Raw genomic sequence first — 12,754 nt, 5'->3', positions numbered from 1 at the left:
CAGGGGAAGGGAGCCCATCACCAGCAAGAGCTAGCCAGGTGTGCCTCACCACCTGCATGAGGAGGGATGCAGTACATGAAGAAGACCCCATCAGGTTTCATGTCCAGCCCATGGGGACAAGTTTCATGTCCAGCCCATGGGGGTGAGATATAGCAGAAGGTCTGCTGGGTTTGGTTTTGTCGGTGTGCTCTGGGACAGCTTCCGACTTAACAGGAGTTGAGGAAGCAATTTCAATCAAATGAAACAGGCAGATAAACAAACAAAAAGCAAAGAAGAAAGGAAGTCATAGGGAAGGAGACACAAAGAGTCGCAGACAATTATGGCTGCACATTTTCTAACGTGCTCCGAAGCACTCACTGAAGTCGAAGTCCTCTTATCCTTAAACATTTCTTTTCCCGCACAAGCCTTATCTCTGAAGATCTGAGAATATCTTTGCTTATGCCAAAGTTACTTGAAAGCTCAGAAAACAAAAAGGGACAAACAGGAAGCTTTTCAGCTGCAAACTGCCGTAAAGGGTATTAAAGGGATTTCTTCTTCAGCCTTGAATGGTTTGCAAACTCAGCCTGAAAATGTATCTGTGGTGGGAAGAGCTTTCTGAGGCCATGCTAACCTCTGTCAGAGCTCTAGCACAGGAGGTTCATGCACGAATCATGGAGCAAAAAGCCAGCAATGAGTAATTCAAAGGCACGCACCAGACTCCAAGGACAATCTGCAGAATCCACAATCTCCAGCTGTAAACTTTTCCACTGAAGAGTTACTTCTGAGAAAAAGGAATTTGATGAATTCTTGGCTTGGCTTTTGCTAATACATATTTTTTTTTTACCCAGAATGAAAAGAAGGCTGCTCAGGAAGGCATTGCTATTTATTAATACCAGCTCTGCAGTTTACATGAGTATCAGGTAGCAGGGCTTTCTTCCTTGCCTATCTTCTATTTGCAAACACAAAGGAAACCAGTTCCCTTCCTGCATGCCTCAGCTTCCAGGCTCTTCTTCAGCACATCTGTCAGAAAGAAGTTTAGCGGCTTTCCTCCGCATTGTCTCCAATTTATTAATCAACACTTTCAGCTCCCTACTGAGTTACAGCCAAATTATGGTCCCCTTGAAGTCCATGGCAGCACTTCCACTGGCTTCATTAGGACCAGAAACCGGCTCTTGAAGTCTCTGCCAATTCCTTAAGTGCTTTAACTTCAGCGTCGGAGATTTCTTTTTTAATCTTCTTACGCCTGTTTCTGACACACCATTTTACATGTGTGCATGCACAAACTGCCTTTCGGAACTAAAAACGGCCTTAAAAGCAAATGGAAAAGCTTTCCTTCTTTTTTTTTTTTTTACCTGTGAATGGTTGCATTTGGGGCCCAAATTTCTTTTTGCCGGGGCTGCTACAGGAAAGATGCCATTTCGAGGGGCCCAGAGCTGTCTGAGAGCCAGGACCACAGACCCTGCTCTGTACTAAGTAGACAGCAAGGGTTCAGCCTGCTCGGGAGAGCTTTGACCTCTTCCAGCTCCAGTCTCTGTTTCAAGGCCACCAGTAAGGCCACTGGTCTGGTGGTTCGTGGGAACAAGACCCAGGCATGGAAAGAGCACCAAAATTCCTGTTGTGGGAAGCCCGGAGCAGGGACCTTTGCAGGTCAGGCCAGTTGCCTCCCACTGACCCCTCACCAGGACCAGTTCACACCAGGGCCAAAGCCCGAGCAGGAGAAGAGGTTGTGAGCAGCATTCCCATTTGCCTTGCTTCTCCGGCTCCTTTTCTGTTTAGTCACCGGCTGAGTTATGAAATCCGCCTGCAGCGTCACTGTGTCTGTGGGTTTCCCATGGGCTGGAGAGGCTATTACCAAGGAGCAGCTGGAATGTTAATTACCCATTAAGGAACTAAATCTGGGGGATTTCTCAAAGCAAATACACATCATATTTGGCACTGACCCCACCGTGGCCTGAGTGTCCTTCCCATCCAGGACTGAGGATGCAATCCTTGCAGCCCCTGCTGGGTGCCTCCCTTCTCGCTCATCCCAGCCAGAGAAGGTCGTCAGTGCTGTCTTCAGCAGCTAGGACAGCCTGGCTGGAGCTGGCACTGGAGCTCTAGGCACATTCTGCAGGCAGACACACCAGGACTGGTGCAAGGCAAAGTAAAAGGAAAGAATTTGTCCTGGATACTGGAGAAAGCCCCATCCTGCACAGAGCCTGGAGGTGCTGGGAGCAGCCTGCCTCCCAGCTGCTCTGGGGCTGTGGACAGCATTGGATTTTGAATGTTGGGTTGTTTCTATTTAGAAGCTCATCTGGTTATTTTAGCCTGTTACCCCATAAGTGGACGCTTGCCTGTTTCCTTGCCTCTGGCTCGCATCTGTTCCTGGGGAGCATCTGAGGCTGGTGCAAAGCAAAGGATCCTTACAGCCTGTGCTGCACTCGTGGCTCCTTGAGGAGAGGAGGAGTCCAGGCTGACCGCACACCCTTCACAGTCCCCAAACTCCTTATCAGATGGGTCACCCACAGCCACACACATGGCCTAATGCAGGGTGACCTCTGCAGCACTCGCGTGCTGCTAACTCCTTTGTTCCCCCTCCCTTCAAATCAGGCCACGGGCTGTGTCACTGGAGCCTCTGGCTGGAATTACAGCGCTCCTGCCAATGTATATTTTAAAAGCCTCTCCTTCAATATTTAAACAGGAAGATCCCTGTCTGCTAATGAAGAGAGGAGCAGGTGAAGGTGGCCCATGGGGTCAAGCCAGGAGTTATGGTGAGCAGAGAGAGCTTTCCAGGGGAAGAAGCCCAGCACATGAGGAGCAGGGAGCCTCACGGACCAAATCTCTTCTCCCTGGTGGCAGCTGAGAGGTTTGCATCTTGCAGAGACCTGGGATGCTTGGCCAGAGAAAGGAAAAGGTACCCCAAAAGACGTCAGCCTTGTTCACACAGGGATGTCCCCCTATAAACATGCAGCACCCCAGTGCTGTGGAGCTGATGGGTGTGAGAAGGAGGTCAGAAGTTTCCCACAGGGCAGCAGCAAATGCTGTCAGTCAAGCAGAGGTGCTGCAGACGTTTGCCGGCTTTTGGACAGTGCAGCCTCACTACGGGGCCATTATAAGGAGGCTCCCTCGTACATCTGCTCCCCTGCAGCCGGACCAGCTCTGACTGCAGGTCCTGGGCGCAGATTGGAACCTGTCAGCTTTCCCCATCCATGCAGGCACCCATGGGCGTGCTCCCAGCCTGTCACTCACAACCCAGACCCACGTGGCACCGAGCTCACTGAGCGCAGGGGCAAGGCATCTGAAGCCGAGCAGTACCAAGGCCAGGTAGTGGATATGAAATCAAGCGCTGTAAGGTCTCCTTCAATCTGCCTTTTTCCAAAGGTCTTTGATGTTTCCCATCCTTACTCTCCTGAATGCTTTTAAAATCACTTGGAAACAGAAAACATTCTCTTACTGGACAACCTTAATGTAAAACTGTACAAATTTATATCGTTTGCTGGCGAGGTGGAACAGATCTCCCGCTGATTGCTCTGGGAGGGCAGTCCCTGCACTACCGCTCGCAGGGGCAGAGCCCACAGGGAATGACCTGGGTTGGAATCTCTCCCATTAGCTCCTTAACAGAAAATACTCCAGACTTCTGTGTATTAAAACCACCACATACATCCCCTTATGGGGAAAATCCCAAACACCTCCTCACAATCAGAGCTCCTGCCTGAGCTCAGCGAAATGACAAGCAGCTGCCTGGAACCCTGACAGCAGAGGGGGAAAGGCTTGTGCCGCAGCCCAGCCCTATCTGAGCCCGGTCAGTGCGGACTGCGGCAGCATGCTGGCATTAAACTGGTTTTCACCGTTGTTTTTAAACCGGTTCAGGCCTGCATTTCCGAAGCATGCCCAGCAACACCGCCATCTTTGGGAGGGATGCGGAGGATGGAGGATGCAGCCATCTTGGGAAGGGACATCGGAACGTGGCCGCCGCCATCTTGGGAAGGGATCCTTCGGGAGGCGGCCGCACCGTCTTGGGGAGGACAACCGGCCCGGTTTGCCCTCAGTAGCGCCGGTCACGGTTTCACGGGACTGGCGGGGCCGGGAGCGGGGCAAAGCCCTGCCCGTGCGATTGGGAAACGCCGCTCCCCAGCGCCATCTTGCCGCTTCCCGCCATCACTTCCGGGTGAGCGGCGGTGACTTCCGCCTCCTGAGAGCACCACTTCCTTTGCAGCGGCGGCCGCCGGAGCAGACGCGCAGGTGAGAGCGGGGCTCAGCGCATCCGCCGCCATCCGCCCGCCCGCGCCTCTCCGCGGGTTCCCCGCCCGCTGCCCGCCTCCTGGGGCCCGGGGCTCCGCGGGGCAGCGCTCATGGCGCTGGGGGAGCGCACCCGAAGGAGCGGGGCGCTAGGCCGCGGGCGAGCCGGGGACTGGCGGAGCTGCGCGTCCGGGGCTCCGGCGCACGGTGAAGGGCGGCTGGGCCTGGTGCAGTGGAGGAGCGGGAGGCCTGGCCACGGGGCACGACCTCGGGCTGTGCTCGGTGGAGGCAGCGGGAGGCGGCTGCGGGCCGGCCCTGAGTGGCCGGGGCTGTCCCCTCTGCGGGCTCGGATGAGCGCTGGAGAGCAGCGGGTTCCTTGCACCGAGGTCAGTGTTGGCTTCACAGCGGCCGCGGCTCAGCGTCTGCACAGTCGTGTTGTGTCGCTGTCGCTGGGGTTCATGGCTGGAATGTCCATGGAGCCTTTTGCTGGCTGAGGGAAGAGGATGTGGGTCTCCGAGTGCCTGTGTAAGCCTTGGTTTAACAGTCGGTGCTCAGTGCAGATTGCTGTGCAGAGAGGACCATCGGGCTAAGGCCTGTGAGTGAAAGTAGGTCGTGCTTGGATGGAGTTCCTTAATGAAGCCATTAGGCTTTTCTCATATGCAAGGCGCTGGTTGTAGCTGGTATTTGGCAGGAGAGGGCAATAGGGAACCATCTTCCTGTGCTCAGGAGCAGGTACACGGGCTCCCCAGCCAAGCCCTGCTGAGTGTCACGTCTTCTATAGCTGGGTTTGGGCTTCAGGGCAGAAGACTTACCTGGGTTAGTCCCAAGGATGTGGTCAGGACACCAGTAACGTAGAACCCAAGCTAGTATTGGAAAGGTCTGCAGAGTCAGAGCTTTGTTACAGTACGCTGGTCTTTAATTGCTTGGTTAGTTGTTTCCTTTCCATAAAGTCATAAATAAGCAAGGGGGAGCTCTCAGCACTGCCGGTTATCAGGGAGAAAGTCTCCCTCGTGCTCTGGGGACATCAATTGTATGAAGCACAGCCTAGGTACCTCCTGCTCTGAAGTGCAGCTGGAGAGACCTAGCTAAACAGTTGTGGGTGGTGATCTGTCTGGCAGCATACAACAGAGCTGAGAACCTTGGCTTTTGTAAGTCCACTTGTATTGCTACCTGTGTTTTGCCAGTAGTAACATACCTTGCTTGGTAAAGGGTTGCAGTAGCAGGGAATTCAATAAAATCCTGTAGGAGAATGCTGAGAAATGCACCATTGCTCACAATTCTCTTTTGTTGTTGTTCAGAAATGGCACCTCGTAAGGGCAAGGAGAAGAAGGAAGAACAGGTCATCAGCTTGGGACCTCAGGTTGCTGAAGGGGAAAACGTATTCGGTGTCTGCCATATCTTTGCTTCCTTCAACGACACTTTTGTCCACGTGACTGACCTCTCTGGGAAGTGAGTATTGACCACCCATGGCCTTGCTGCAGACCCTGGGTCCTTCAGTTTTGAACACAGAAATGAGATTTGGGTCGAGGTTCCACCAAAGCCCTTGAGCTTTCTTCTAATCTTCACTTTTGCCTTTTGTAGGGAAACCATCTGCCGGGTGACTGGCGGCATGAAGGTGAAGGCAGACAGAGATGAGTCTTCTCCCTATGCGGCTATGCTGGCGGCCCAGGATGTTGCCCAGAGGTGCAAGGAGCTGGGCATCACTGCCCTGCACATCAAACTGCGTGCTACCGGTGGGAATAGGTATGTTGGCTGGGCCTGGCTTTCCCAGAGGATGTGGCATGGTCTTAGGACCATTCCAGATTGCACCAGAGCCCTTCTTCGTGCTGCCTCAGTTGGTAACGTGACTGCAGTCTGTGAATTTGACTTCAGACTTGACCCAAAGGATGTCTGTTGCTTTGTGTGGTGACTGGCTGATGCCACCCATTCTGAACCCATTCTGAATGGCATCTCCAGTTGACTGGTGCAGGGGTGTGCTCTTATTTATCTGGTAGTGGATGGGGAGGTGTTTGGAGATGTGTTACCTTGGGATGACACTGAAGTGCCTGTCTAGTGGTTGGTTGTGAATGATACGGGTCTGAGAACCTGGATGTTTTGGGATGAGGAAACTGATTTTAACACCACCAGCTGTTTGTCAACTGTGTCCAACTTCTGGATCATTTAAGGGATTATTGGTTGTGATTCTCTCCTCCAGGACCAAGACTCCCGGACCTGGTGCCCAGTCAGCCCTGAGAGCTCTGGCCCGATCTGGAATGAAGATTGGTCGCATTGGTGAGTGATGGAGAAAGCAATACCTAGATGTGTCTGTTATGGTACATGAGTGCAGAGCCTTTTTACTTCCAAAAAAACCCAGTTTTGAGGGATTATTTAGTAAAAGGAGCTTTACAGGCATATGTGCCACTCAGTTTGATGATTTAACTTTGGGATGTTCTTCTTGGCCTCTCTCAGATGGCACTGAAGGTGTGATTTAATTTAAACAGATTCTTAAGGGTATGATTCACCAGGAGGCGGCGTGAGCAGGCTTCAGAAACAAGTTTCTGTCTGCAGGATAAACCCAGCTGCACAGCAGGGTGCTCATGGTCCTCTGCTGAAACAGTGCTCGTGCCAGAGCTGTTCAGTCGCCTGGAAATACTGTGCTGGTCTCAGTTTAATACTCTGAGTCAGTACTAGTGGAGTTCCAGCTGTTCAGGGAAAGTCATAAGTTTTTTGGGGAGTTGTGAGAAGCAGTGGTGTTGGCTGCTACAGAAGTTACCTGAAGCACGCTCTGTTTCTTTGGAAGCGCTGTGGCTGCCCAGTTTAAGTGGGATGAGAGAGGGGGATTTTTACTTCTGCAGCATTAAAAGCTCTTGGTGAGCTCGGAGATAGCTTTGCTCCTGTGGAGTGTTCATCCTGCCTGTGCGTGGCCTCTGCACTCACAGGGTGCAGCTGTGGGGTGTCATGGTTTAAGCCCAGGTGGTAACTAAGTACCACACAACTGCTTGCTTGCTTCCACCCCTGGTGGGATGGGGAGAATCAAAAGGTAAAACCCGTGGGTGTTTAGTAATTGAAATTAAGTAAAATAACCCAGCTGAAACCAGGTCTCAGGGTGTGTGGTGGGGTTGGGTGGCTCTGCTGTGCCCAGTTGGTTTCTTGGGGTACCTCTGGAAGGTAACAGTGTGGTTCTTTGTTTCTTTTCCCTGCAGAGGATGTCACCCCTATCCCCTCTGACAGCACTCGCAGGAAGGGTGGTCGCCGTGGACGTCGTCTGTGAACAGTGCTGCACCTTTGCTTATTAAAGCTCTTTTAAACCTCTTCTCCACGGTCTGTTTCTTATTGAGGCATGCTCAGAAGTTGAGTGGCTTCAGTTTGATTACATGCATGAATGGCTCATGCTCTTGGGGCTGGGCTGGTTTGGCTGCGAGTGGTTAGTGCTGCTGAAGAGGTGCTCTTGATTATACATGGAAAGCTTCTAAAAACACTGGAATTACAGCTCCCTTGGCTGCTCTGTTTATGTATTTATACTTCCAGAGGTATTTAAGAAAATGACTCCTTACTTCTTAGGCACTGCTTTTTGCTTCCATGGAATGTGCTGCCATCACCTGGAATAAGTGCCCAGATCCACCTTTGCCAATGTTCTAGCTCTCTAGACTTTGAAACCGCTCCTGTTCCTGTCACTTCCTCAGATGTGGCAAAATCTTAGACCAAGATTGACGGGCATACAATACTTGAGAGCTGCAGATTGAGATTGGTGGGTTCTGTGTGCCTGTGGGTAAAATAGCTGTGGCTTCTACAGCCTGAGGGAGAGATGATGCTGTCATTTGCAATAGCCATTTGCACCTCCTGTGCAATAGTGAGGTCAGCCCTTGCACAGAGCAGCACTTGTTTGCTTATGAATCCCAGTTTCCTCACAGTGCAGTGTGCTGCAGGTCAGGTTTGTGTCAAGGCAGCTACAGCTCGTCCAGCTTTGCCTCCTTGGTTGTGGTTGTGGGCTCTTGGCAATGAGTGAGCTCATGTGGAGCTGGAGAAATGTTTGTGCAGGAATACTTGTGGTCAGGTTTAAGTGATGGTTATTTATCAGAATTGGTTGAAAAACTTAAGGATTCTGAGCAGTTACTTGGCAAATAGGAACAGTTTATACATGATGTGTGACCTGTGAAGTGAAGCTGGCAGGCAGTGTTCTGATATCCTGGGATCTTGGACAAAGTATCTCCTCAGACCTTCCCTGTGAGGGTGCTGAGGCGCTGGCACAGGGTGCCCAGAGAAGCTGTGGCTGCCCCATCCCTGGCAGTGTTCAAGGCCAGGTTGGACACGGGCTTGGAGCATCCTGCTCTAGTGGAAGGTGTCCCTGCCCATGGCAAGGGGTTGGGATTGGGTGATGTTTAAGTTTCCTTCCAACTCAAACTATTCTATGATCCCAAGGCTTGAGAGCCTCATTGCTTTCATGTGGGCTCCTTCCCACACCTTTGCATCTCCAAATGCTTTAGAGGGGATTCCTTTGCCTGTCTGCTCCTCCTGAGCCTCCCTCCCCACACAGGAAGGGTGCTGTGGCTGATGGTGTCGGAGGTGCTCTGCTCTCAAAGCAGTCTCTGTTCTGGTGCAGTTATTCAGCCTGGGTTGGTTCCAGGCTGTGTTGCTCCTGTCAAGCTTGGTCTTCACTTGCTGAGGCCCAGCTCTGTCACAGTGAAAGGGGATGAGTTCCACAGTAGAGGAAACCAGGCTGTCTGATCTGAAGCCATGGTGTACCTCTGTCTTCACAGGGAGAGCTACTTGGATGCTTGTGGTTTCGAGGTGAGTCACGATCTCTTGGAGGTGTCCTTGCTGTGGAGAAGAAAGCTGGGCTTGTGAGCAAGCAAGCTAACTGCCGCTGGGGTTTCTGCAAGCTCTTGCTTAATGCATGACTTCCCTTTTCTGTGGAAAAAAAATCTGCCTGGACAGATGCTCCTAAGCCAGCATTTCCCTTGGCACAGCCACAGAGGTTTATTTGTAGTTTCAGATGTGGCCATGGAAAACTTGAGAGGAAACTTCCCTCACTGTCCTAAAAGTGCACTATTTCCCACTCAAATTGCTCTTTTCCTGTACTTAAAGTGTTCCTTGAGCTCTGTGTGGAGAAGGTGCTGAAAACATGAACCCAGCAGTGACTCAGCCAGCACAGAGGAGGGAACAGGGCAGAGGAGCAGGATGCTGGTTGCTACTAACACCTCTAGGCAGTAGTGTTGTGTGTACTCTTACAGTGAAACTTGCTGCTGTTCTGGTGTGTGTTGCTTTGTCCCTGGTGACAAAGGGCTGCTTCACAGGGTATCTTAAGGAAAGCTCTACAGGAATATAACATCCAGTGCAGGTTGGTACGAGTTTAACAGACCCTGCTTGCCTCTGGGTGTAGTTTGAGGTGGTTCCTGCTCAGCTCCATCTCCTGCTGCCCACGAGGCAGAGCACAGCCACCCCAGGGTTTATCCAGGCTGTTTTCAAGGACAGGCATGGAAATAGGAATGTGTCTGCTCAGTGGGATGAGAAGTGGCTTTTCATCTGGCTGGTGGGTTCCCACCATGTCACAGGGTCAGGCTGACCTCAGGCTGGCACCCAGTGGTGGTGAGCCTTGCAGTGGCATTGGCTCTTCAGAGGAGGTTGTTGAAGAACCAGATGGGACCTTCGGGTCTAACCTGGGGCAGGAGGAACCCAGACCTCCCCCCTTGCTTGGTGCATCCTGGGGAGGTTTTTGGGGCTCACACAGGGAGCAGGAACTTTGCTCAGTACAGGAAGGTGGATTTGCTTTATTATCCTTTACCTTTGGAGGCAGGAGCTCTGCTCTCCAGGCCCAGCTGCTGTAAGCCCAGCCTGTGCCATGTCCCCTCACCATGCCGTGGGCAGGGGTTTCCCGGGGCTCACTTCACAAGTAATGGCAAAACCAGCTTTTATTTCTCAGCCAACCTGACATCTGAAACAGCTTCCTGTGTCCGTGTGAAACCCCAGGGAGAACTGGTGAATGAGGAAGAGAAACCGGGGAGCTCAGCGCAGAGCCGGCTGCAGGAGGTGTCCCAGGGCTGGCTGGAGGGAAAGGCTCTCCTGGCTGAGTGTGTGGATGGGTTTCATGCTCATGTTGGTCCCTGCCCTTTCCCAGCTGGATGCCCTGTGTGATTTGGTGAGGAGCTGCATCATGGGATGCTCATCCCACCGCAGGCACAGGGCTGTTTGGGATGCAGCACATCCCAGCCTCATAAACCCCTGGAGACTGATCTGTGCTCTCTGGTGAGCCCTGTGGCTCAGTCATTCCGCTTGGGTTTGCCCAGGGGCTGATCCTGTGCTGCTGAGCCATCACCTCATCATGGGCAGTGGGGAACATCCTCACCAACCACCAGCCCAGGCAGGATCTATGGGCTGGGAGCTGCAGGATGGGGGCTTGGCTGGTTACAAACAGCTTCATGTGGGTGCTCCTGGGGCTGTTCCTGCTTTCCTGCCTGAGATAATTGCTCTGCTGGCTCGGGTCGAGGTCCTTGGGGAATGAGCAGGTCTGAGCTGAGCCCTGAGCCTGCTCATTGCTCCAGATGGCTGCTTCTCACCCCACAATCAGCCGGTTCCCAGCCTCCTCTCATGATGCTTGTCAGGTTTTACATGGGCAGCACAGGATGTGCACAGAGACGAAGCCTCGGAGGTGATGGGTGCTGATGAGTCTGTGCTAGTGCGGGTGCCAGCCGCAGGCTATGGGATGGAATAAAGCAGTCTGGAAGCTGCTCTGTAAAAACAACTGTGCTTTCCCAGGAAAATACATTTACTGACTTAAAAACCACTTTAAATGCCATGGCCAGTGCAGAAAGGTTGAGGGGAATTACTGAAGAAGTCAATGGAGATGCCAGTGTGCAGAGCATGGGCTGATTTGGTGCTGGGCTTGGGGGCTCAGCCAGTTTATTGCCTGTTTGTGGTTTCAGAGTCAGGCCCGGCTCCATGAAATCACTGCGGGGGTTCGCTCCCCAGGTTCCTGTTCAGGCTTTCCTTGGTTCCCCTTAGGGCTGAGGCTGGTCACCGAATGAGCCTGGAGCATGGCCCTGCCATGGGGGGCTTATGGGGAGCTGGGCTGAGGCTGTGAGAGATACCCCTGTTTCCCCAAATCCCCCTGTGACCAGCATGGGCTGAGGGCAAGGGGAGAGACAAAAGATTATGGAGGGGTTTATGTGCTTTTGCTTCCCTCCCCTTTATTTTTAACACCTCGGGATGGTTTCTGGATGCAGCAGCACTTCACAAGCAGCAGGTAAATGATTTGTCTTCAAAATAGCCTCGGCAGAGGAATGCAGATAGGGGCAGAAGCTGGGTATGAAGTGGCCTGGGGTGAGGCTGATGAACACCCTTGGGCAGCAGGTCTGTGCACCTCTGAGAGCCCCAATGCTTTCCTGCTGGGTTGCATGGGAATGGGACCGAGCACCAAAGTCCTTCCCCTGTGTGTAGGCTGTGATTTCCCTCCTGAGAAGCTGGAGCATCATCCACCAGCACCTGCTTCTCCTGCAGGGCAGCTGCTGGGATACCTTGCCTCGCTCCTTGGAAATGCTTTTCATACAATCCCAGGTTGGTTTGTGTTGGAAGGGACCTTAAAGCTCATCCAGCTCCAACCCCTGCCATGGGCAGGGACACCTTCCACTAGAGCAGGTTGCTTTTAGGTTGTTATTCCTTAGCCCTGTTCTTCCAGCACACTGCTGGGCTGGCCGTGCCATCCCGATGGATGGAGTGGCTGAAGAAACCCACCTGTGTCCTTACCCTGTCCTCAGCCACCTTCCAGCCCTGGGGCCATGTGGAGGTTTGCAGGTAACCGGTGACATCCGGGCCATTGCTTTTGGTTTCGCACTCGGTTTCACTTCTGCTGAGCCCTGGCCATGGTTTGCTGGGTCGTGGTGCTGGGCATGGGGTGCCTGGAAAGGCCAAGCCCTATGGCTCAGCGCTGGCACTGGGGCTGTGTCAGCCCCAGGGTGCCCCAGGTCCTGTATAAAGTCACCTACAATCAGTGTTATGGGGTGGAATGGCTGCTCTTGCACATACAGCACTAATGGGGCCGTGGGGTGGGCTATGGGCTCACACTGCCCCACTCCCACTGATGCTTTGGGGTCACCCACCTTGAGGGGCTGCTTCTCCTCCCTTGGGTTTGGGGGTTCAGCCGCTGAAGCCATTGCAGATAGGGCAAGAGGGGTGCTGCAAAGGGAGGGGGAGTTGAAAACACTCGGTGATCCTTTAATCATCACTCCTGCAGCCCGAGAGGTGCTGGCCAAGCAGCCCTGCCCCGGGAGGGTACAAAGTGACCCCATGGAGGGTCCTGCTCAGCTCTGGCATTGCACTCAGCATGCCACTTCCTTCCTCACGCATTGCCTTCCAGCTCCCCATCCCACCTCCTGTACCCCATATCCCACCTCCTGTACCCCATATCCCACCTCCTGCCCACAACCAGGGATTCCAGAGCCCCTCAGGCCCATGGCACTGGTTGTCACCAGGCTGGACATCATGATCCACCAGTGGTAATGGGGTGGGAAGCGACGCCCCGCGGAGTGACTGTGGTGCTCACAGCCGCATCCAGCATCATTTGCGGACCGGGGACCTGCCGAGC

The 12,754-nt window shown here is 53.1% G+C and overlaps 1 protein-coding gene across 2 annotated transcripts; it reads left to right on the top strand.

Annotated features, from left to right (window-relative positions):
* Nucleotides 1-4,041: 4,041 nt before the first annotated feature.
* RPS14 (ribosomal protein S14) lies at nucleotides 4,042-7,491 on the top strand. 2 transcript variants are annotated; one of them, XM_080627123.1, is made up of 5 exons: nucleotides 4,042-4,200; nucleotides 5,496-5,646; nucleotides 5,779-5,940; nucleotides 6,392-6,468; nucleotides 7,380-7,491. In XM_080627123.1, exons 2-5 carry the CDS (start codon nucleotides 5,498-5,500, stop codon nucleotides 7,445-7,447), a joined length of 456 nt encoding a protein of 151 aa, XP_080483249.1. In that variant the 5' UTR covers nucleotides 4,042-4,200; nucleotides 5,496-5,497; the 3' UTR covers nucleotides 7,448-7,491. The 2 variants fall into 2 exon arrangements, with proteins under 2 accessions (XP_080483249.1, XP_080483250.1); XM_080627124.1 differs by lacking the exon at nucleotides 4,042-4,200 and adding an exon at nucleotides 4,225-4,583.
* Nucleotides 7,492-12,754: the final 5,263 nt, after the last annotated feature.

Source organism: Psittacula echo (genome assembly GCF_963264785.1).
Source record: "Psittacula echo genome assembly, chromosome: 11".
Taxonomy (NCBI): Eukaryota; Metazoa; Chordata; class Aves; order Psittaciformes; family Psittacidae; genus Psittacula; species Psittacula echo.
This window is presented reverse-complemented; position numbering and strand designations above follow the sequence as displayed.

Excerpts from the sequence above, each read along its gene's own strand:
- RPS14 (XM_080627123.1), top strand. The coding sequence starts at position 5,498 with ATGGCACCTCGTAAGGGCAAGGAGAAGAAGGAAGAACAGGTCATCAGC. Across the intron at positions 5,647-5,778 it reads GTGACTGACCTCTCTGGGAA|GGAAACCATCTGCCGGGTGA; the intron begins GTGAGTATTGAC and ends TGCCTTTTGTAG. Across the intron at positions 6,469-7,379 it reads AATGAAGATTGGTCGCATTG|AGGATGTCACCCCTATCCCC; the intron begins GTGAGTGATGGA and ends TTTTCCCTGCAG.